Consider the following 25,726-nt stretch of genomic DNA (forward strand, 5'->3'; position numbering starts at 1 on the left):
CCATCCTGTGGCCACTGCTGAGTTTTCCAAATGTGCTGGCATATTGAGTGCAGCACTTTCACAGCATCATCTTTCAGGATTTGAAATAGCTCAACTGGAATTCCATCACCTCCACTAGCTTTGTTCATAGTGATGCTTTCTAAGGCCCAGTTGACTTCACGTTCCAGGATGTCTGGCTCTAGGTGAGTGATCACACCATCATGATTATCTTGGCCGTGAAGACCAGTTCCTTTATAGCCCACTGCTACTCCGTGATAACTGGTTTTCCATGGATCATTTTGTTCTACCCTCAGGCATTTGGGCTTTTGCTCTGAGTTATTCTTTTCCATAAAAACTAAAACAAAAAATATTTTTACAAGAGTATCTTTGCCAGCCTCTTTTCCTAATCGTAGTTAAGTTGGAAGCCAATGGTAAAGAACCCATCTGCCAATGCAGGAGACTCAAGAAACGTGGGTTTGGTCCCGGGGTTGGGAAAATCCCCTGGAGAAGGGTATGGCAACCCACTATAGTATTCTTGCCTGAAGACTCTCATGGATAGAGGAGCCTGGTGGGCTATGGTTCATAGGGTCACAAAGAGTCAGACACGATTGAGCAATTTAACATGCCTCATAGTAAGTTGGAAGCCAAAAATCTTATTTTTTGAACAGTTTTTATCTTTCTCATGTTGAACTAATGCGATTTCTTTTAAAATGTTGTGGGTTTCTTATAAATCAACTCTATTGGGTAAAAAACAGTCCACAAACAAGATTGTCCATTATCTCCTTTGAGCTCAGGGGGAGGCTACAACAGGAAAATGTTCTTAACAATCTTAAGAGGCTCTGTTTTCCTGTTAAATGGGTCTGTGACACACAACCTCAGATTTTTGACATCTCAGTAGATTGTCTTGTAGCCACGCTTTTGATCTCGATGGCTCTGTGGTAAGGAATCTGCCAGCAACGCAGGAAACACAGGAGACTCGGGGGTTGATTCCTGGGTCTGGAAGATCCCCTGAAGGAGGAAATGGCAACGCACTTCAGTATTCTTGCTTGGGAAATCCCATGGACAGAGGGAATTGAATTTCTAGACAAATATTTCAGTAGAAGTTTCACAAGAAAAATGTATTCTACAGCTATCATTAATTTTTTTGTTGTTCATATTTGGGCTATTAGAATATATGTTATTTTTTCACCCAATAGTTAGGAGATATTTATGTAATAAATATTAGTAAATATGATATCTACATTTTCCTAGATAGAATATAGTCAATATTTGTAATAGATGTTAGATACATACTTAGTGTCATTTTGAGATAATTTTATTATAGCATTAATATTTGTATGTGGAAATATTTCAAATGCTCTTACTTTTTCAAAGGACCTATGTTTACAGTGTAGTCAAAGGTAACTATATTAATGATTAAATTTGTTCTCTTTCTAGGAGTCCGAATATGTTTCTGCTCATCTTCATGAATGGATAGATCTGATTTTTGGCTATAAACAGAGGGGGCCGGCTGCAGTGGAGGCACTCAATGTTTTCTATTACTGTAGTTACGAAGGTATAAGCCTATATACTTTTTTCTTATATTATGTTGATAGAAAATATTATTAGAAATTCCCTGACTGTCCAGTGGTTAGAAATCTGTTCTTCCACTACAAGGGGCATGAATTTGATCCCTGGTAGGGAAATAAGATCCTGCATGCCACAGGAGTCCATCAAAAAAAGGGAAAATATTATTTAATATGTATTTATAAATGGTATTTTAGACATAACTATTTAACATGAGAAAGACTACATTTTAAAAATAGTTTTAGAGACTTCCCTGGTGGCCCAGTGGTTGAGAATCCATCTTACAATGCAGGGGACGTGGATTCCATCCCTCCTTGGGGAACTAGGATCCTACATGCTGTGGAACAACTGAACCTGTGTGTGGCAACTAGAGAAAGCCCATGCACCGCAATGAAGACCCTGCACAGCCAAAAGATTAAAAATAAATAATTAATTAAAAGAAAACCAACCAACTACTTGTGGGGGGTTATCCAGATGGTGGAGTAGTAGGATGTGAAGCTCACTTCCTCCCACAAAAAAATCCACAAAATTTAAAAAAAATAGCTTTAGTGGCCTTTTGTATTTGAAAGAGTGCTTTTTTAAAACAATAGTTTCATTTATCCCATCTCTAAATTTAAACATCCATTTGATCACGATTTGACTCAAAATGTGGAGAATGAAATCTACTTGGCTTCAGTGGAAAAAAAATATAATGAGTTGTCAGCACCAAATCTACTGTATATTATCTCTTACCATAGATTCATAGTAAACTTCATCTTAGTTTTAACATAGAAGATTGAACTTTTCTTTAAACTTGAGTGGAAAATATCTCCATAAAATATTTTAATGAAATAAATTCTATCTTACATAAGGAGTTTGAGATGCTTTAAAGCTAGGAAGAGATGACAGAAATAACTACAATATTTTTCTTGAAGGGACACGTAGAATTTATGAACTATCATGGAATTATTATGTACCAAATGTGTACTAGAACTTCTGAACACGTTTTCTTTAGGATGAATGAAAATTAATGTAAAGGTTGAGATAATAGGGCCTCATATGTCTTTTAAGTGTGAGCAACCCCAACCCTTTTGGATAGTAACATCCTTGAGAAGCCTTGGTGAATCTGCTTCATCTTGATGCTATAAATAGTTGGGTTGAGTACTGATGGAAATAAGAGGTAAATGTTTACCATTGTTGCTGTGTTCATTGTTTAGTTGCTAAGTTGTGTCTGACTCTTGCTACCCCATGGACTGTAGCCTGCCAGCCTCCTCTGTCCATGGAATTTTCCAGGCAAGAATACTGGAGTGGGTTGCCATTTCCTTCTCCAGAGTGCTGCTTAAAAAAAAAAAAAAAAAGGTACATATATGCAAATCAAATTATAAGGATCAAATATTGGTGGCATTAAATATTTTGATCTCTGGCCATATGTGTCCTGTTCAGGAAAGTCTGAATATACAGTTTTAAATTGTTAACACACTTTATAGAAGACTTTTTAGAATAATGAATGAAATATTTTCCAGTGATAGTAAGATGACATTATTTGAGCAAACTCTGGAGACAGTGAAGAATAGAAGAGCCTAGTGTGCTGCAGTCCATGGGGTTGCAAAATCAGAGGTGACTTAGTGACTAAACAACATTCTGATGTCTAGCTCAGGATCAAGTGCATTTTCTGAAGGCTTTGAAAGGCTTAAGAAGAATTTCTGCTGTATAATATTTTTGTTTATTTTATTTTTGATTGTTCTGGGTCTTTGTTGCTTCACATAGTCTTTTTTAGTTGTTATGAGAGAGGTTACTCCTCGTTGTGGTGCATGGGCTTCTCAGCGCAGTGGCTTCTCTTGCGGAGCACACAGGCTCTGGGCGTATGGGCTTCAGTCTTGTGGCACACAGGCTTAGTTGCTCCGCTTCATGTGGAATCTTCACAGATCAGGAATAGAACTCATGTCACCTGCAGTGGCCGGCGGATTCTTATCCACTGTACTACCAGGGAAGTCCAGGAGTTCTTTTCTAATCCTTCCATAGAGCTAATACTTCTAAAGATCATGAATAGTATGAAGTTTTGTGAATTGAACAGAACCCACTTGACTTTTGGTAAATAGACAAGCTTGTTCTATCTTACCTTACTTGGTTCATTTGGTAACAGTTTTGTAGAGAGGTAGCATAACATGGTGGTTAGGAGCATAGATTTTGAAATCAGACTACCTACTTTGGTCAAATACTAGCCATGTAACAATCCATATTAAGTATGACTTGGTATAATCAGTTTGCCATGGTGGTTAGGAGCATAGATTTTGAAATCAGATTTTACCTACTTTGGTCAAATACTAGCCATGTAACAATCCCTATTAAGTATGACTTGGTATAATCAGTTTGCCAGAACATCACTTTTTCCAACTTTTATTAGATAGACAGTATAGCAGCATTTTTGTGTGGTTTTTACACTTGTTTCAGCTTAACTATCATAAAGAAAGCAATCAGGTGTACAATGAGTATAGTCTATATTTTTCCAAGAGAAACTTTTATAGACTTTTATAGAAACTTTTATAGTTAACTTTTGGTTAAAGCCTTTTTAGTTGTAAATAGTGGGTGGAATTTATTTTTATGCATATTTAATATCTGAAGTGTTACTGATTTTTAAAAAATTTACTTATTTCCATTCAGAATATTTTGTTGAAAATATACTAATCAGTCTCTGGTATTTTAAACAGTTGCGTGACTTACTGATTTGTTTTCACTGTTTCGGCTTATTTTTCTTGGTTTTAGGAGCTGTGGATCTGGATGCCTTAACAGATGAGAAGGAAAGAAAAGCCTTAGAAGGGATGATTAACAATTTTGGGCAAACACCTTGTCAACTGTTAAAGGTAAAGTGTAAAAGTTACTAATTACATAAGTCTAGAAGTTAATTGCTAAGGAATAGTACTACCATTATTTTCAATAATTTTAATGATTTAAAACTTTATTTCAGAATTATCTAGAATTTGGAAAAAAATTATACTGTGACTAAAAAAAAGTAAATTTAAATGATTCTTCCTATTTTGAATAACAAAATATTACAGTCGAAATCCACATATTCAGTCAATTTCTCTTGAGTCACAGAGGATTTATATTTACTCAAAAAGCCGATCACCTTTATTTAGTTATCTCCTGAGAGGAAAAGGTGAGGTTGAAGGTCCCTGTCAGGTGAGCTAGTATTCCCTCCTTTGTTTAAATGGAGAAAGAGAACTTCCCTGGTGATCCAGTGGTTAAGAATCTACACTGCCAGGACAGGGGCCACCGGTTCAATCCCTGTTTGTCCACACAGGGTAAAAAGGAGAGAGAGAGAAGGAAAAAAAAATTATCATAGAGGTTAGTCTAATATTAGTTTGCAAAGACATTTTTATCTTTGTTAGTGTGAATTTAGAAATGAAGAATACATAATAGCATTTATTAAGTTGATACTGTCCTATGCTAGCACTGTGCTAAGTGATTTACCTAACCCTCACAGTAAATATTCAAAAATTAGCCTTATTTTTTTAGATGATAAAGCTCTATTTCATAGAAATTAATACCTAGCCTTAGAAAAGTCAAGTACTTTTTCCACCTTTACACAGCTAGAATGTGACTGGGGCAGAATTTGGATGCCTGATCATTTAACTCTGAAGCCTTTCTGCCATCCCGTGTTTCCTCTGAATTAATAGCTGTAAGCCCCCTTGTTGAACTTGTAGATCATTTTTCCAGTTCTTGTAGGTTGTTTACATCCTAATTATGACATTTTCTGACTTAGTTGTTTATTTATCCATCTGCATCACTATATTATAGCTATGTTAAAGTCAATAACCTTCTTTTAATCATTTTTGTATCTTTCTTGCATATAACTTGTGTGCAGTAAACATTCGTTGAATTGATATCTCCATAGCTATAATCGCAAAGGTATATCTAAATTCTGACTTATAGATGTTCTTCATTAATTCATTGATCAGACTGAGCTTTATAATTGTTACTGTTTATTAGCAACGATTTATTTGAAGTCTCCAATATTGATCTTTACAGAATATCCATATTTGAAATCAGTGCTTGCTGACAGTCAGAGGTAAAAGTAACAGAATAACAGAACACTTCATTGAACTTTAAAATAAATTCTATAGTAATTTTTCAGCAGCTTAACTTTTTTTTTTTTAACAAGGGTAGTGTGAATTAGTTTTTATAATAAAAAAAGTCATTAAAAATAAGCTTTTGATTTCAAATAAAGTGAATACTCTCATGGTTAATTGAGAGCTAAATATTGAATTAGAGCTGCCAAATCTATTTCCCATGATTTAATGTTTTAGAGAACACTCTTGAGAGTCCCCTGGATTGCAAAGAGATCAGACCAGTCAGTCCTATAGGATATCAGCCCTGACTATTCAGGAAGGACTCATGATGAAGCTGAAGCTCCAGTATTTAGGTCACCTGATGCAAAGAATTGACTAATTGGAAAAGACCCTGATGTTGGGAAAGATTGAAGACAAAAGGAGACGGAAATGGCAGAGGATGATATGGTTAGATAGTATCACTGACTCAATGGACATGAATTTGAGCATACTCCAGGAAAAAGTGCTGCAGTCCATGGGGTTGCATAGGGGCAGACACAACTTAGTGACTGAACTACAACAGCAATATTTTACAATAGAGACAGAAGAATCCTCTTTAGATAGAGTTCTATTCTACATTTTAACTGTGGCATTGGAATAATAATTTGACTTGTAATTCTCTTATTTAAAAAGGTGATACTGTCTTTTTTCTGTGACATAAAATCTAAGAAATAATAATAATTTATTTGAAAAGCAATGCAGCAATATCTATAATTCAATTCCAGTAATATGGACATTCAGATCTTATTTCAGGAATTATAAAGATTCACCCATTTTATAAACTTTGATTTTTGAATAATCCATTTAAGTTTACCAGTATATATACATCAGTGTGTACCATATTTATGATACTCTTCTACATGGTTAAAATCCAAAACTGAATAAGATTTACTTTCTTACTTTAAGATATCTGTTGTCTAGTTGGAAAAGACCATAACCAACTATATATAAACCAACATAAAAAGAAATAAGTACTGAATAAAATGCTAAATAATGTAATGTGCAGAGGAAAATAATGAAAGAGAGTAATTAATTACTTCTGACTTAGAATTTCAAGGGAGATATCAATAAGAAAGACTGTAGAGGTAGGGTTTCTCTAGGAATGAAGAGAGCCAAACTCTGCTGAGGGAATTGTCTGAGCAGTTCAAGTTGTCAATAGTGCATAGAATGTAATCCATTGAATCTAGAGTCCAGTATGTATGAGGGAATATAGTGAGAGGTATTTTAATGTAATTATGAATTATTTTTCCTTAATTTTTTTAAGGAACCACACCCTTCTAGATTATCAGCAGAGGAAGCAGTGCAGAAGCAAGCCAAAACAGACGCTTCAACCTTTAACCTATTTCAACACCTCCCTGAACTCAAGTCATTTTTTATAGAGGTAATCTCCAACTTGATAATATCAATGGATTTTCTCTATAAATTCTATTCACTTCCACATTCCTTTTATACCTTAATGGAGAGTATAGGTGTTAATCCAAAATAGTAAATAATTCTTCACTTTTATGTTCTTAGAATTTTTAAAACAACCTTGTTGAATGGTTTTGTTTGCTGCTGAACTTTTTCTCCTGGCTTTCTCTCTTCTAATTTCATGTTTTCCTGAAGGAAACATAAGAAGGAAGGATAATTTGATTTAAATGGCTTCTTGTGTCAGTTGAGATGATACATAGAGGAAATCTAAAATAACTTTTAGTTGTAGTGTCTATTCATGTATAAAACATGGCCCATGAGTCAACTTGTTAACTGCTAATATCAGAAGGAATAGTCAGTGAAGCAAGATAAGTAATTAATGCAGTTCTTGAAAGAGTATGTTCAAATTCAAATGTTTAAATATACATATTGAGTTACAGTTGATCCTTGAACAACACATGGTTGAACAGTGTGGGTATACTTATACATGGGTTTTTTTTCAATAGTAAATACTAGAGGTACTACATAATCTCTGGTTGGTTGAATTTGTGGGGCCGAACTGCAGATAAGGAGGAACTGCAGGTACAGAGGGCTGACTACAAATTATATAATGCATGGAGAGTTGGCATCCCTAACCCTTGAGTTGCTGAAAGGTCAGCTGTTCTTTGAATAATTCAGAATGTGAATGTGAAATGCGTTCATACCTATAAATGTGGTTAGAACAGATAATATTAACTCTTTTGAAAGAAGAAAAATGATAAAAAGGTATCAAGAATAGATTGAACATGTACATAGAACGTGTATTATGCAACATAACAGAGGTTGGTAAATGTTTTCTTAAAGGGCCAGATAGTAAATATTTTGGGTTTTGTACCTACATATAATTTGAAGGTGCTTAATTTCTTCCGGTAGTGAAATGGGACATGTTTTTGTGTCCCAGGGAAGCTCATTAGCGACTCAGTACCCAACATATTTATCGGGGGCTGGTCACTGAAGTACCCTCTGCCTAACACATTCCAAATTCTAGACTCTGCAAAGAAAAGCAGGTGTTTAGACGATTGTCTGCACAAACAGTCTAGACATAGTGAGCCATGTGCATCATTGAAGACAAGTTTTACATCTGTGTAAGGAAGTCTTTGCCTGCCAAGTTCCTTGATGCCAGCCAATGGCCAACCTTGCAAACAGCCTTCCTAAGGAGAGCAGTCTCAATTCTGCTATGTTATCTTTTTACTATACAGAGTAACCCATAAATTCCTGTTTGACCCCTAAGTTGATGGACATGTAAGACTATATTTATTATGTAATTCTGATAAGTATTTTAACTGCATCTAATCTGGGAGGGATTGGGGGCAGGAGGAGAAGGGAATGACAGAGGATGAGATGGCTGGATGGCATCACTGACTCGATGGACGTGAGTCTGAGTGAACTCCGGGAGTTGGTGATGGACAGGGAGGCCTGGCGTGCTGCAATTCATGGGGTCGCAAAGAGTTGGACACGACTGAGCGACTGATCTGATCTGATCTGAATCACTTATGGCATTTTCTGGATTCTATCTGCAATGCAGTGACATTTGCCCCTCTCTGCACCCAAGTTACATGGTAGCTTTCCTAGGGCCAGTATCTGGATTAGGATAAAGAATGCAATTGATATCCTTGGGTACCAGTAATTGTTAATCCCTTTTCATCATCATAAAAGAAGGTGTTTCCCACTCACTCATATGAAAAGAGAAGGCCTCTGTTAGGTCTCGTCATAGATAATAAAATGGTGAAAAAAATTGATGTAGCAGTGAAAGCAAGAGCTTATTAAATAGATTCCTTCAGATATCATTTCCATTTATGCTTGTGTAAATGTCAGTCGTCTTCTCTTGATTAATTCACAGTATGAAGAGAAAAGATATATTCTAACTTCATATGGTTATAATTAATTATTTAGTTCATATAAAACTCTTAGAAAATCACCTGGCATGTAGTTTGTACCTAGTAATATTAGGTTATAGTTTACCTCATAAATGTTAACTGTAATTTATGAGCTATTGTCACATCAAGAAGCTTACTTCAAATCCTTGTTCTCTTTAACATTGTAATAAAATAATGGTAATATAATAATGGTAATAATGTAATAAAATAATAAAATTATGTTTTCCAAGGAGTGTCTTTATTTTCTGGTTCTTTTGTTGTGGCTTTCAGGAAGGGCCTCAGGTAATGGAACAGATCTATTTTTTGAAAGTTAAACCCAAAAGGAAAAGTCTGTAATATATAACTAGTTTTTCCATTTCACTTATTTGAGTAATGTTTCCTTATAAAGTCTATATTTTCTACTTTATATTCATGTCTGTATGCATGGGAAAAATAAATATTTTAAATCATTGGCTATTTTAGATGGTTGACACTCCTTGAAATCTACATCCTTGTTTAATGGCAGGATAGTGGAATATAAGAAAGTGATGGGTTTCAGAACTTTCAAGTATGCCATTCAAACACAATATAAAATTCCTTTCTTGTATTTTAAATTAACTGGTAATATGTTTTGGATAGAGTAAAATGCTATATTACAGGGTTTATCTTTATTTAAAGAAATAGAAGTTTTCAATAATTTGTATCTAATAAAGATAAGAGGAACCAGCCACTAAAACCTCTGTCCTTTATTTTATAGGGAATTAGTGACGGTATTCCGTTAGTAAAGGCAATTGTTCCCAAAAATCAGTCTCGTTCTTTTATGTCACAAGGAAGTCCTGAGTTACTGGTAAGTTGGTTTATACCTTTTTCACACTACCATGTCTATATCCATTACAACTTACTGAAAAAATTGAGAAAATAAATTTTTTTAAGTCTTTTAAAAAATTAATAGATAAGGGAATTCCCTAGCCATCCAGTGGTTAGTGCTTTATGCTTCCACTGCATGGGGGATGGGTTCCATCCCTGGTTGCCTGGTTGGAGAACCAAGATCCCACATGCCACTGAACATGACCAAAAAAAGAAAAAAAGATAAAATTTTTATAGAATTAATTTGACCAAGTATAAAAATGTATCTTTTATTTATATAGCTTTTAAGTAGTTCTGTAATTCTAAAGTTTGTTTGGAATAATAAATATGTGAAAAATACCAGGAAATTTTATATAAGAAAAGTATGCTATGGCATCTTATTAGATATTAAAATTTATCATAAAGCAGTGAAAATGAGATATAATACAGGATTGATAAAGGTCCGACCACCTGCAGGACATATTAGGAAGTATGTGAATTTTGTCATTTACTCCTCCTAACAATCCTATGAGACAGGCACGATTATTATTATTTCCCTTTTACAGATAAGGATTAAACCTCAGAAGTCACTTGCTCAGAGTCACAAAGCTAGCAAGTAAGGGATCTGGGACCCTAGCAAGTTGACCAAACATAGGTCTGTCTTATTTTATCACTGAGAGATGATAAGAATTTGAGCATAGCGCAGTGAACAGTAGAGATTTCAGAGTTAGACCTATGTTTCTAATTATGCATATTGTGTGTTTGCTTAGATAAAACGTCTTCAAAGATTAACAAAAATAATAAGTACTTTTTTTTAAAGTGGCAGAATTCTTAAGTTATCTGAATTTTTTTTTGGAAGTCTGTCACTTTCATCAAGGGGGAGTAAAACTTTCCATTTTTCAATGTAAATATTTGCTATTACTGTCCCTCCTAAAAGGAGACCTCTTTAACAGTTCTTCATAAATTCTACTTATGATTTATGTTCTAAATGATAAGTATCTTATTTTTGTGGTTAAGACTTGATCCTTAATTTCTTCTGACTGCCAACTAATAGATGCTAGTATTTGAGAAATTTTGAGGAAAATAATCTTACTAAAGGAGGATACATTGGGACAACTTTTTTTGTAGTATGATAACCATGAGCTTTTTAAGCATTTGAATTATTTTAAGACTTTTTTAATGAGTCTCATGTTTTAAGTACATTATCCTGCATTATTCCCTAAGTGACAAAAGCTAATAACATTATGTGGGCATTTGGTTGTTTTTGAGTTGCTTTCTTTAATCTTTTCATTGAAGGTTTGTCCGCATGTGTTTCTTTTCCAGATAACATTAAGCATGAATCATATTATTGGAACCCATGGGTGGCTGCCTTACGACAGAAACATTTCTAATTACTTTACATTCATCAGGGATCAAACTGTGACAAATCCTAAGTAAGTCAATGGACATTTAAAACAAAACAGGTACCTTTACTATCTTATTGCCAAGAAAAGCAAATAGATTAAAATTTCCAACTCCCAAGTTTCCTGTTCCTGACATCCCTTTATCTTGTCTTTATCCTTTGAGGCTATTTACAGAATTGACAGTCTTACTAAATTGGTTGTGAAAGTCAAGATTTAAATCTTTTTCACACCTTCACCAATCTCACTTTCTTTACACTCAATCCTCGAGACTATATTGTTATATATATTTTTGTTTAATTAATAATATTAATAAGGTTAATGTATTTTCTGAATGTATCATTTATTAATAGATATTTCAAATTGAACATTTGAACAGACTTGTTTTTTATTTCTTTTGGAAGAGATTAAAAAAATCATTGATATCAGTCTAAATGATCTTTTACAGAAGAGTCTAATATTTAATTGTGTTTACAGAACTCAGCGTAGTATGAATGGCCCTTTTGCTCCAGGGCTGGAGATCACTTCTAAGCTATTTATAGTATCACATGATGCGAAGTTGCTTTTTAGTGCTGGACACTGGGATAATAGCATTCAAGTGATGTCACTTACAAAAGGCAAACTTATTTCACACAATATCAGACATATGGGTAAGCATTAACTCCCCCCACCCAAATTTTTGTTTTTAATTTCTAACCATGATAGTAGTACATGCCTCTTATATTATAAAAGGCATGAATTTTACCTTTGAAATTGAGTGAACTTTTTCATAGAGTGTTATGAATATTCTTTCTTTAAGAGTGTCTAATATATTTTGGGTATACTAAGCATCATATAAATTAAATACAGCTTCACAGTATTGGAAAGATGCTAAGGTAAGTCTTTGGAAAAATCGGTTGATAGAATCAGAATTTTATGACAAAATGGTAAAAAAGAAAAATCTCTCATAGAAGTCTCATAAGTCTCATAGATGACTTCTCATAAGAAGTCACCTGTTCTATTACTTTGTTAGTGGTAAAGCATGAAAGAGGTAAAATTGTTGAATATAGTTTAATCTGGTGCTTCCTAATATCTCAATCTTTTCAATGTAAGGATAAATCATTGAGTAGATTTTTTTTCCCCAATAAAGCTGTTAAGAAAGGGAAATAGAGTCTGCTACTAATTTTGCACCAGTGACTGTCGCTTAGCTCAGGTTTTTTCAGTTTAGGAAAAATATATTTTATATTGTGAACTTATGGTGTAATATGTACTGTTTTGGTTAGGGACACATATTCAGTAGGATTGTAGTTCCAGTAGTAGTGGAAGGTAATAGGAGATGAGAGAGTGAGGGACAGAGAAGAGTATCGAAATAAGTGGGGATTTCTTTAAAGCTACTTAAACTCATACCAAGATTCTGACAGGCATATCTTGCCCTATGTCTAGTCATCACCCTTGAAGAAGGGTGGGCTCAAAGAAGGCTCTCCTAACATGATTTGAGTGACATCCTTTCCTGTGTCACTCTTTCCCAGTGCTTTTCCAGTGGCATTCCTACATTTCTCCCTGCTAGAACGACTGAGTTAGTGATAGTTTGAACATAACCTAAAATTGCCCCTGTATTTCTGTTTCAGTCAAACTATGCCATTTCATTTTTTTTTTTTTTTTACATTCTTTTTTCTTACAGATATTGTGACTTGTTTAGCTACAGATTACTGTGGAATACATTTGATTTCTGGTTCCAGAGATACTACATGTATGATATGGCAGATTACCCAACAGGTAGTCACACATTTAAATACTCTGGGTTTAGATCAGAAATTCTCCCTGGGGATACTACTGAGATGTCTTAATAGACAGTGAATTTTTCTCTGACGTTGAATGGTTATTTGAGCTCCTTTGCCATCTTTTACCCCTCATTCTGCTCTGTGTTAATCAGCACTTTTTTCCTAGGTTTATTGTCCTGATTCATGACCTTATCTTGTATTAATTTCCAAAGATAGCTCCTTGTTAACTTATTCTAGAAAAATGGTTATTTTTCTTGTCTTTGTTTACATAACATTCCTATTTTCAAGTGCAAAAACTAGAAATTATAAATTAGAATTTTCATCAACCTTGTTGTGTACTCTCACGATGGTGCAAGGAAGTGTCTTTCTCTTTATGGCTTTTGGATTTTCTACCTTGCTTAGAAAAATAAACAGGCTTTCTCTCACTCCAAATTTATGAAAATATCTAAAATATTTCTTGTAATACTTTTCTTATTTTTTTTATATTTCAATCTTTAATCCATTTTTAAATTTTATAATATAGAATATTTAATATTAGATGTATTAGTTATATAGATACATTATATATATTATATAACCATATAGCATATAAAAATACATGCTTTTATTTATTTGTGAGTAGAAAGTCATTTATGCCAACACAATTGATTACCCACTGAATTGGATCTTTTTCTAGATTTCCCTTTCTTCTATATCTATTCTGTGTCAACATCAAAATGACTTTATTTTAGCAGTTTTAATATTTGGTAAGGCAAATCCCCTCTCACTGTGTTTCCTTTATTAAAGATTCTCAGCTATTCTTTTATGAGTTTTTATTCTTCCATATGAACTTTCAAAATATTTTAACTGTCCTCAAAACATTTCATTTTAGTCTTAATGAAATTATATTTAATGTCTATATTAATTTAGTGTGGATTACCATTTTATAATTATTCATATTGCAAAAGAGGAAATGTCTTTCTGTATTTGTTTCAGGTCTTTTTTCAATGTCTTTTGGTAAAATTTTTTAATAATTTTTTCCCCATTTTGGTCCTGTACTTTGTCATGTTTACTTTTAACTATCTTTTTTTTATGACTGCTTCAGTGGAATTTTAAAAATCGTTTTTATTTCTAACTGATGATTGCTAAAGAAGTTATTGATTTCTACACAGTTATCTTGTACCTAATCAGTTTACCAAATCCTTTTATCTAACTCATAATTATTAGTAGTATTTCTTGAATTTTCTGAAAACAGGGTAAATACACATTCATGTGATCTGAAAATAATAGTGATTTTCTTTACTTTTTCCAATATACTAATTACTTCATTTTCTTGCCCTATTACACTGTTAGTGAATACAATAAAGCACAAAAATTATAGTGAGCATTCCTGTCTTAATGTCTGATTTTGATGAACTTGCCTTCACTGTTGTACCATTTAGTATACTATTTGCTGTTAGGTTTCACTATTTGTGGGTTTTGTGGGTTTTTATTTTTTTTATACTTCAGTAGTTACCTTCTTTTCTTTTTTGATAACTTTTTAGTTTTAATAAAATTTCAATTTACAGAAGAGATACAGAGCTAGTACATTTTTGCCATTTGCCTTAGCATTCTCTCCCTATCTTTTTCCCCTATCTTATTTTTTTTCCTGAACATTTTAAAAGCTGGAGGCTTTTTGTTCCTTTACAACTAAACACACCAGTGTGTCTTTTCTAAGAACAAAGACTTTCTTATATATAACCACAGTGCAATTATCAAAACTGAAACACTGAACATTTATACAATACCTTTATCTGATCCACAGTCTGTGTTCTAATTTTGTTAGTAGTCCTAATCATGTTCTTTTTAGCTGTTTTTCCCAGTTTCTCTTCCTTTTTTAATGTATAAGTTTTTCTTTTACTTTTTTTAAAAGTAATGTATTATGTTGGGAAATGTCCTAGTTTTGCACCATCCTTGAATTTCTATAATAAACCTTATACTTCATACTGTCTTGTTATATTTTACAGCAAGATTTTCTTTTCTAGTCCTTTATTTTTCTACTTATATGTGAAAGAAATCTGTTTTTATTCTATCTGTGTATGTTTAACATTGGGATATGCAACTTTTATAAAATGAATTTGGGAAGAATCCATCTTCTTTAAATAATATAGGAATTATTTGACTTTTAAAAATTAGATGGGAGTACAGTAAGCACTCAGACTGATACTCTTAGAGGAAGACAGATATGACCCAAGTAATAGAGTGTCAGGGAGAATTCATCTACATTGTGTAACAGAGGAAGAAAGTCTGGACATTTATCCATGGTAATCATAAATCAAACACCATGGCAACTACTCAAGCATTTGTATCATAGAAAGTACTGTACCAAACAAAGCATGCTACGAACAGATAAAGAAAATAACTTAGGTACAGAGAGATTGCCTGCAATAAGTTGTGCTATTAGAAGAATAGAATAATAATATTAACTGAATAAAATAGGACCTCAAAGATGAAATTATAAACTAGCATAATAAAATGAAAGGGAGATTGCAGAAGAATCAAACTGAGATTAAAATCAATACCATTACAATTATAAATAAACCCAAAGCAGAAAAAGCAAAGAACAAATTTAATGTGACTGAAAAATCAAATTATTAGCATGGAAGAAAGATTTAAGGTAATCAATGTAAATAGAAACAACAAAAGCAATTAGAAAAAGAATGATAGTTCTAGAAATCAGAGACAAGTCAGCATAAAGATAATTGATGTCCCTGAAATAGGACTCCAATAAATAAAAAAGAGAAAGTATTCAGAGATGTAATAGAAAAAGTTTCTTTGAAGTAAAGGAAGAATAATTCTGTAAAGGGCAAACAATACACTTGTTAAAATTAATCCAAAGCAAACTTTGAAACTCTTCATATTATTAGTATGTTTTTGAGGTTGAAAAGATTGAGAACCATTTGAGAATCCAAGGAGAAATCCAAGAACAAGTACTTCTGAGAATAGACTTAGTGGTAAGAACTAGTTGCAGGGTTGATTTGTGACTAGACAGTTAAACTACAGTATAAGTTTTTGTATAGAAAATAGTGTACGAGAAAGTGACCTTTGCTTTTCTGTTTTTATATTAGGGAGGTGTTCCCGTGGGCCTAGCATCTAAACCCTTTCAGATTCTGTATGGACACACTGATGAGGTGTTGAGTGTCGCCATCAGCACTGAGCTAGACATGGCAGTGTCAGGATCAAGGGTAAGATTGTACCTTTAAAAATACTGATTTTTTTTTAATATAAATTCAGAGAAAATATTTATATTATATAGGAGAATTGGTAAAAGCATAGAAATTTTATGCTAAGTTTGTCCAGGACTTTGCAGAAGTAGAAAAATACAGCAAGAAAAAATTTAAAGAGACTGGATTCTATTTGTAGATTTTTATTAGTTAAAAGAAGGCCAGTTTATGAAATAAAATGCCATTTGAAATTTCAAGATTGGAATTTTTCCTAAGGTACATGTATTATTCCATGATGGAATAATCATTTTCTCAGGTCCTTTCCCATATTTCTTTCTCTTGCTCAGTTTTTTACTTTTTCTGTTCTTATTTTCTAATATCTTCTGTGTGTAGGATGGCACTGTGATTATACATACCATTCAGAAGGGTCAGTATATGCGGACTTTACGACCGCCTTGTGAGAGTTCTCTGCTCCTGACTGTTCCCAATTTGGCTATATCTTGGGAAGGACATATTGTCATGTACTCCAGCATTGAAGAAAGTACCTCTCTCAAGGTATGTAACAGTTTCATGCACTATGGCTAGGCCATTAATGAGATTGTCTTCTTTCCATGTTGTATACATTGTGTACACATGGGGCATTTTGAAAAGGGAAAGAGCTGCTGCCGCTGCTAAGTCACTTCAGTCGTGTCCGACTCTGCGCGACCCCGTAGACGGCAGCCCACCAGGCTCTGCTGTTCCTGTGATTCTCCAGGCAAGAACACTGGAGTGGGTTGCCGTTCCCTTCTCCAATGCATGAAAGTGGAAGTGAAGTCGCTCAGTCGTGTCTGACTGTTCGCAACCCCATGTACTGCAGCCTACCAGGCTCCTCCCTCCATGGGATTTTCCAGGCAAGAGTACTGGAGTGGGTTGCCATTGCCTTCTCCGAAGGAAAGAGCACAGTATTTTGAAAAGGGTATTTTCCTTCCATTATGCAATTTGTTCATTCCCTATCACAATATTAGCCTCATGTTTTGTTTTAGGGCTTTTTATAGGCTTTGGAGAAGGAGATGGCAACCATTCCAGTATTCTTGCCTGGGAAATCCCATAGACAGAGGAGCCTGTCGGGCTACAGTCCGTGGGAGTCCCAAAGAGTTGGACACGACTGAGAAACTAACACTAACTAGCACTTTAGGCCTATATGATTTCAAAAATAATTTCTAATTGTGTGGCACTTCATAAGCTTAGATGGAAATTATTCTTTTTGCACAAGGCAGGGTATAAATAAACCATGAATTTTATATGTTTATTTCATTTCAGTGATAAGGCTTTTTAAAAATTACGAGAACTTTAAAAAATTATTTTGGAGGGGTGAGAGTTCTTGTTTAATATTTATTTACTTAGCAATCTGATTGAAATCACTTTAACAATGTTGTCTACATATTTTCTCTTTAAGTATAACATATGTTTTTTCCAGAATTTTAAACCCAGTCATCATTCTGTTATTAGTCATAGTTTTAATTAACAATTCTGAAACTTTTTAATTTGAGATCATTAAATTTTCTTTAATCTTTGCAGGATAAGAATGCATTGCATTTGTTTTCTGTAAATGGCAAGTATCTAGGGTCTCAAGTCCTGAAGGAACAAGTATCAGATATATGTATAATTGGAGAGCACATTGTCACAGGCAGCTTACAAGGATTCCTGTCCATAAGAGATCTCCACAGGTAAATAATAAGAATTACTGAAGTAACACTTAGGAAAAGACATTAGTATTTTCAGAGAGTAAAATCTGTAGTCTAAGATTTCTAATCTTTTTATCATTTATTATGAACATGTTTTTTTGGTAACTATAAAAATGTTGGGGAAGCTAAATTATTTCTGGATTAGTAAATAAAATTTATATGTACATTTAAAAAATATAGAAAATTTTATTTTGTATACATTTTACCACAATAACAACAATTTTTTTAAATAGCCAAAAAAAAAAAAAAAACCAGTTTTCAAAGTGCCAAGCCTGCATTATGGATTTGGGAATATGTCCAACTGTAGCTTCAATTTTTAGAAACTAAAGTTGGGTTGGGTTTTTTTTTAATTGAAGGAAAATTGCTTTACAATGTTGTGTTGGTTTCTGCTGTGCAGCAACGTGAATCAGTTATAGTTATACATATGGATCCCCTTGCTCTAGAGCCTTCCTCCCCTCCCTTCAGCCCACCCCTCTAGGTTATCACAGAGTGCCATGCTGGACTCCCTGTGTCATATAGCAAGTTCCCACTAGCTATCTGTTTTATTTATATATATATATATCTTAACCTTAGTTCGTCCCACCTGCTCCTTCCCCTGCTGTGTCCACAAGTTCATTTTCTACATCTTCATCTCCATTCTTTCCCTGAAAATAGTTTCATCATTTTTCTAGATTTCATATATATATATATATATATACACACACACACATTAATACATGATATTTGTTTTTCTCTTTCTCACTTCATTCTGTATAACAAACTCTAGGTTCATTCACCTCACTATTGCTGACTCAAATTTATTCTTTTTTTTATGATTGAGTAATGTTCCATTGTGTATATGTACCAAATCTTCTATATCCATTAATCTGCTGATGTACATTTATTTACGTTGCTTCCATGTCCTGGCTATTGTAAATAGTGTTGCAGTGAACACTGGGGTACACATGTGTTTTAGAATTGTGATTTGCTCAGGGTATATGCCCATTAGTAGGATTGCTGGGTCATATGCTAAATTTAAGGACTTCCCTGATGGCTCAGACGGTAAAGCGTCTGTCTACAATGCGGGAGACCTGGGTTCAATCCCTGGGTTGGAAACATCCCTTGGAGAAGGAAATGGCAATCCACTCCAGTACTATTGCCTGGAAAATCCCATGGACAGAGGAGCCTGGTAGGCTACAGCCCATGGGGTCACAAAGAGTTGGACACGACTGAGCGACTTCACGTTCATGGTAGATTTATTTCTATTTCTTTAAGGAATCTCCATACTGTTCTCCATAATGGCCGTATCATTTTACATTCCCTTCAGCAGTGCAGGAGGGTTCCCTTTACTCCACATCCTCTCCAGCATTTATTGTTTGTAGAGTTTTTGATGGTGGCCATTCTGACTGTATGAGGTGATACCTCATTATAGTTTTGATTTGCATTTCTCTAATGATGAGCAGTGTTGAGCATCTTTTCATGTGTTTATTGACCATCACTATGTCTTCTTGGTAGAGATTGTCTGTTTAGATCTGCTCATTTTTTGATTGAGTTGTTTGTAAAGTTGGGTTTAAAATATTTTTTTCAGTTGTAATCAGATAAAGTCTTTTTCAGGCTAAGTCTAGCATATCTGTTCCTGTTATGTATGTGTGTGTTTAAAATTGGTGAAAGGCTTTTGTTATTTACCCAGTGAAGGAAAAAATCTTTGTAAAGTAAGTACGTTTTTAAGTTTGGTGTTCTTTATGTTTAGCAACTTATATTCACAAAGCACTGTTTTCCCTTGCATGCCCAAATACATTCTTTTCTTTTCTTCTCTTAAAACACTTACTGTGACTTATTTATATACCTCTTAGTATCTTGGCCCCTCCCTAAACCCTTCCTTCTTAATAGTTTCCTGATCCAGAGTGTTCTCTTACTGCCTTCATATCAAAATCACTTCTGTATCAATATCACTTTTGATTTTTATATTTTCTTTCTCATTTTTGTCATTCTTTCCCATGTGGTAGAGCATTAAGTCTACATTTCAATAATATCTTTCCAACATTTTGTATTACAACCCTGATTTTAGGACATGGTTAGGAGAATCCCAAATTAGAAAAAATTAATGGAATCTTTTAGCAAGTTAGACTAGAGCATAGTGTGTACATCTTAAATTCTTCATTCTCTAATCATAAAAGCTGTGAACATTTATCATAATGGCATGTTATATTTTTATACCACATTATCTTTTAAAATATATATTACATCCTTTATGACAAAGCAAATATACCAATTTTATTAACCTTATCCCCCACCAGCACATAGTTTTTGGGCTTTTACCCTTTTGTTTATCCAACTTTCATTTGTTAATCATTTCGTGAGAGCACATATAAATGGTTAGAGTGCAAACAGATGTTGGAAATAGAGAAAAACTGTATTAAGTATTTTGAGTCATGCTATAAATGTCGGCTCTTGTGTCACTCAGGTTTTCTGAACTTAAGTTCCCACATTTATAAAATTAGAATGTATAATTAAATGACTGTTAACTTCCAGTTATAAAGTTCTGTGAATCCATTGTATATCTGTGTAATTATGTGCTTTTTATTTCTCTTCTAGTTTGAATCTCTGCATCAGCCCATTAGCCATGCGATCGCCTATCCACTGTGTTTGTGTAACCAAAGAATATAGCCATATTCTTGTAGGATTAGAAGATGGCAAATTGATTGTAGTGGGTGTTGGCAGGCCAGCTGAGGTAAAACCTAGCATCACGGATGTAGTTTCCCGTACTTTTGGGGATTCCCTTGGTTCTTCTTTATTCCAGCTAAATCAGACATCTCCATTATGGATAAACAAACTGAAAAACAAATTTGATTTTTCAAAGTACAGTAAATGAAAGCGAACAAAGCCAGTATTCAAGAGTGATAGTTATATTATTATATTATTGAAATCACATGTTTAGCAGTTTTCATTTATAGCTCTAGATGAGTAAGAAAGTTCTTTTATTCTGTCTTTCCAAATCTAAATTTAAAACCACACACTTGCATTTTTAATACATATAAAAGCATTTATAAAAAATGAAATTAGACTAAATAACAAAACAGTTTACTTTATTATTCTTTTGTAAATTTGGCCATGCTGTGTGGCTTACAGGATCTTAGTTCCCTGAACAGGGATCCCACTTGAGCCCTGGCAGTGAAAGCACTGAGTCCTAGGCACTGGACTACCAGGGAATTCCCCAAACTATATTAATTTCAACAGATATTTAGCATGATTGTATATCAGTTGTACTTTTGTAAAAGCAGCTTTCTGTTTTTTACTTGGAACTACAAATATCCCCATATAACGTGCTAATTCTCAGTGTGTTTCCTATAGTTCCTATACATTTATTTGCCAGTGGCTTATTAATTACTGAATATTCAGATATCATAAATCTAAGACTATTCCTAAGAAAATGTAGCAGCTGTACTCAAGTAATCTAGTAATTCTTTTAGAAAATTTATTTTGTTACATAGACTCATATTTAAGCATTATAAATTTTTATTGATATCATTGGTCTTTTCTGAGAAATCTAAAATATGACATCTGTGGGGGTTATTTCAAGAGAAGACATTATTGAATAACATACTGTCATTGGTTATAATAAATCCATTATAGATCATATGAACCTCTTTGCCAGATACTTTCTTCCAGGATATTAATAAAAGAGGTCTTACTAAAGTGACTACAACAACATTTAGTTTCAGGTCTAATGGTTCCCCCAATAATGTCAGCACGTCTATATTTCAATATTCCACTTACGTTTAAAACATTATACACATTTTTACATTCAGTAATAGAGTTTCTTAATTAATATACTTACAAGTAATGATTTCCCTCCTGTCCTTTGCTAATGTGATGATTACTTGAGAACTCTGCTCAGATATTACTCTATGAGTATGTTTGTTTTCACTGTCTGTGGTTTACTCACATGCCTTTAAATTTGCCTGTCCTCCAGCTCAGTAATTTGTTAGCGTACGATTTTACTGAAGTTTTAAAAAATGAAATGCCCTTGTGCACACACATTTTAAAAAAAATTAATTGGAAAAAAATACCTAAATAGCTTCATTTCATAGGCCTAATAAGGCAATGCTCTGTAATATTTACCAAATAAGTTTTTGGTCCCCATTGAAAGATTTATGTAGTCTGCAACAATAGAATTTGAATTATGTGTAGATTTTGATTAAAAGTATTTTTTATCTATTTTTACATCTTTGTGAAATTCATCTCCCATTAGCTGAATTATGGATCTACTTTAGTAAATAATATAATTGAATGCTTAGAATTCTGCATAATTAAAATATAATTTTATGTGAAATTTTCTATAATTTTATGTAGAAATTAAATAGATCAGTAGTTCTGAAGAGTTCTATTTCAACATCTATTTTTATCTAAAAGTAAAAAATGTTGGTTAATACGTATTTTTAAATCATGTATCAGTTTTATACATTATGCTGTTGTACAGAATCCATATTTGTAAATTAGATGTTAAACTGGAACTAGATGAATAGCAATGATGGTTTTGGAAATACGTCTGGAAATGAAAATGCAGAGCAAACATGCCAAAATGTCTTTGCTTGAGGCCTGTCTTTTATCTCTAATGAATGGACCCTAGAAAAGTAACCATTATAAAAGGGTAGCAGATAAAGCACCATTAAAAAGTAGATTGCTCTTGGGAAAGTAATTCCAACAAATCATATGGTTAGATAGAGAAATGTTATACTTTCAGAGGGGCATTAACCCACTGATTCAGTTAATTTTGATTAATAATTGTTATATGCCAAGAAGTGTGCTAAGTGGTAAAAAATTTTTAATGGTGGAAAAATGTGATTCTCACTTTCAAAGAGCTTATGCTGTTCTTTTTTTCTAAATTACTTTTTATCATTCTATTCATAAAGAATTTTTAAATTTCTTAGATCAAACTATTTAAAAATTACTTTCTTTTCATCAAAATGTTATTTTAATTTCTTATGATTGTGATTGTCATTAATAGTACTGTAATTAGGAGAAAAATCCTCAAAGCTATGTGTCTTATCGGCGAGATTAAGTATAATTTGAAATTATTTTAATGAAGTGAAATGTAGTTTTGTAAATACATAATGTAAGGGAGTCTTGTAATTTTGATATAACCGGCACATTTAATTAAAAAATTTATACATTGGTATTTGATCTTTCTCAACTAAAAGACAGTGTAGAAAAGCCTTTCTTTAATTATTATTAAGAATCATTAAAATGTTAATGATTCTGCTAACCAAACCTATTTCTTTTACACTCTACAAAATCATTGTCTTACATATTAATTTCATTTTTTTTTCATACTTAATAACATTTATTCTTAATTTCTCTGGATTATTTTAAACAGATGCGCTCAGGTCAGCTTTCTCGAAAATTGTGGGGATCTAGCAAACGGCTCAGCCAGATCTCAGCTGGAGAAACTGAATATAATACTCAAGATTCCAAGTGATTGTTATTTCTACCTTCTGTCATGGATAACTGAAATTTGATTTATCACTTTGTCACTTTAACCACATCTCTCAACTATCTCAAATGCTTCAGGTCTGTTATCCCTGAAAATCATTCAGGATTTACCAAAATTTGATATAAATTTGGCATATGTATAAATTTAGTCATAGATATTACTGTTATCCACTTAAAAATTTTCTGGTTAACATCATTGAATCTATCTTATTAACTAATTCTTAGTCTGTACTAAGATGAATTTGAGAAAAGACATTTGATTAGATTTAGTGGTTTATTCCTAAGGATAATTAGATCTTTTTTAAAAAATAAACTTCTAAAAATGAAGAAGTTAGATTCAACTCACTTACTATAAATAGCAAAAGTTGTATTTCTAATAAAAGAGTAGATAGAGATAATAGGACAGTTGAGAGATATGGCTTTTAATACTTTCTTTAGTTAATCATTCTATTTACTGACCACCATATTTAAAAATACGATTTATTTATGGAACTTCTGATCAGAGGTAATATTTGAAAAGCATCCGTTGCATACTTGTATTTTTGAAACTGGTACATTGGCACATCCCACTACTACTTAGCATATTACTAATGAGAATTTATTGCAACATATTATCATCCTTAAATAATAAAGTTTGAGTAGGAATAAAAGAAACTAGAGATACATTTTACAGATATATTTCACTAGTAGTATAGTTAAGGAAAAATGCTAATTATGATTTTGACATTTGGGTCCTGTATAGCATTTGCAGCTCAATTTATATATGCAGAGTACAAAATTTCTTGGCTTTTTCTTTATTAAACACTGTGTTTTCCCTCAATAATTTTTGGAGTTAGAAATGATACCCAAATAATTATGTTTTTACTTATTTCATATGATTGATGAACTGAAAAGATATGCATAACTTAAACTAGTCATTTAGATATAGTAATTTTTAAAAATACACATTTCTGTTTCATGTTATGTATAATTTAGGATTACAATTAATTTTATTATACATAGCTAGATGTTACATTATGCTTTGCTATTCAAGATTTTAAAGTACTGATAGATTTATTTTAGAATTCAAAGAGATTGTTAAACCTTCTACTTTTGTAAGGTCATGTTTTGAGTAAGGTCAGAAAGCTTTTACAACTATTTGAGTGTCCTTAATCTGAGATTCCACAGGTTTGGTGAGGAAATTCTGTTTGTTAGCTGCTTTTTTTTTTTCCTAAGAGTGGGTGGTTGAGTGGCTTTCTAAACGGGGTCTGTGAAAAAAGAGGAGAAAAAGACTTTTTACAATGATACCTTTTAAAATAATAATATTTTTTTTATTCCACAAACTATAGAATTCCTTTTATCCAGTTGTCTTCTCAGTTGAATCTTTGAAGAATTTCCCCTTTGCAGTCCTCTCCTGTTGCCTGTTGCCCACAGTTGTCTACTACCCTTTTCTTTATAATCCTATGAGAGAGTAAAAAATACATGAGAAGTGAAGGATTCTATAATAGGGAAACTATTTGATAGATTTGATCGGCTTGTATAAGAACTAGCAAAAAGTTGTAGACGAATATTCTTTCCAGTCATTTAAAATCCTCTCTTTTATCAGTAAAAAACTTCTGTTTAGGTGAATCACACTGACATAAACTGATGCAGCATAAAGTAGAACATCCGTAAATGTGAAGGTTTCCTTTTTTGAGGACTTCAGTAATTTGTGGTAAAAATGCCTCAAAACAAGTCAGTAGAGATGATTATGATATATTAAGATTAATTTCTTCTATTAGTTTTTTCATTCTTGTAAAATATTTCATTCTTATAAAATATTCATCAATATTTTCATTTTTCATCTTATAAAATGTAGGTTACCCTCCAAAAGCTATTTTGTAGGTTTGAAGTCAAGAGAATCAAAATGATTGATTTTTGGTATTTTAAATGTTGAAGTTTTAAAAAAAATGTTTCTAAATCAAAACTTTGGAAATGTTTCTTTTGCCTATTTTAATCTAGGGATTTTGGTATAAGGATGCCTTTTTTATTTTTAAGGTTATTTAATACTGGTTTTGGAAGTTATTGGCTTTGGAAGTTACAGAAAAGTTTAACTTAGATTATTAGAGGGAAATTCCTAAATTTTTGGTACTTTGCTACTGTTTAGATGGAGTAACTAAAGAAGCAGGGTACATTTTATAGCACAAACATGAAGAAGCTTTGTTCACAGTAGATCTTCTATTTAGAACAATAGTAGATGTTCAGAGCACTAGAATTCATCCTTACATTTTCCAAAAAGTGAAAACCAAAATCTCAAAATTTTGAGAAAAGTGTTTGAGAATACTAGCAACAGTCTAGAAGAATGGAACTTAAAGTTTATTAAATAAGCAAATATAGTAGTAGCTTTGGCTGAATAGGGCTTCCCTGGTGGCTCAGCTGGTAAAGA

At 32.9% G+C, this 25,726-nt stretch overlaps 1 protein-coding gene across 8 annotated transcripts in view; it reads left to right on the forward strand.

Moving 5' to 3' along the window:
• The window catches only part of NBEAL1 (neurobeachin-like 1), a 157,066-nt gene extending 131,340 nt beyond the window's left edge, over positions 1–25,726 (forward strand). For 5 of the 8 annotated variants that reach the window (XM_010861006.1, XM_010861003.1, XM_010861004.1 and 2 more), the window contains 11 exons: positions 1,417–1,534; positions 4,288–4,385; positions 6,898–7,014; positions 9,696–9,785; positions 11,108–11,217; positions 11,662–11,834; positions 12,845–12,939; positions 16,031–16,147; positions 16,520–16,681; positions 17,684–17,832; positions 20,425–20,875. In XM_010861006.1, coding sequence (XP_010859308.1) covers positions 1,417–1,534; positions 4,288–4,385; positions 6,898–7,014; positions 9,696–9,785; positions 11,108–11,217; positions 11,662–11,834; positions 12,845–12,939; positions 16,031–16,147; positions 16,520–16,681; positions 17,684–17,832; positions 20,425–20,701 — 1,506 coding nt within the window. In that variant the 3' untranslated portion in view covers positions 20,702–20,875. Of the gene's footprint in view, positions 1–1,416; positions 1,535–4,287; positions 4,386–6,897; positions 7,015–9,695; positions 9,786–11,107; positions 11,218–11,661; positions 11,835–12,844; positions 12,940–16,030; positions 16,148–16,519; positions 16,682–17,683; positions 17,833–20,424; positions 20,876–23,206 lie in introns of those variants that run through there. The other 3 variants (XM_010861007.1, XM_010861009.1, XM_010861008.1) reach the window with 2 other exon arrangements.

The sequence above is a fragment of the Bison bison genome, unplaced genomic scaffold (genome assembly GCF_000754665.1).
Source record: "Bison bison bison isolate TAMUID 2011002044 unplaced genomic scaffold, Bison_UMD1.0 scf7180017864471, whole genome shotgun sequence".
Lineage (NCBI taxonomy): Eukaryota > Metazoa > Chordata > Mammalia > Artiodactyla > Bovidae > Bison > Bison bison.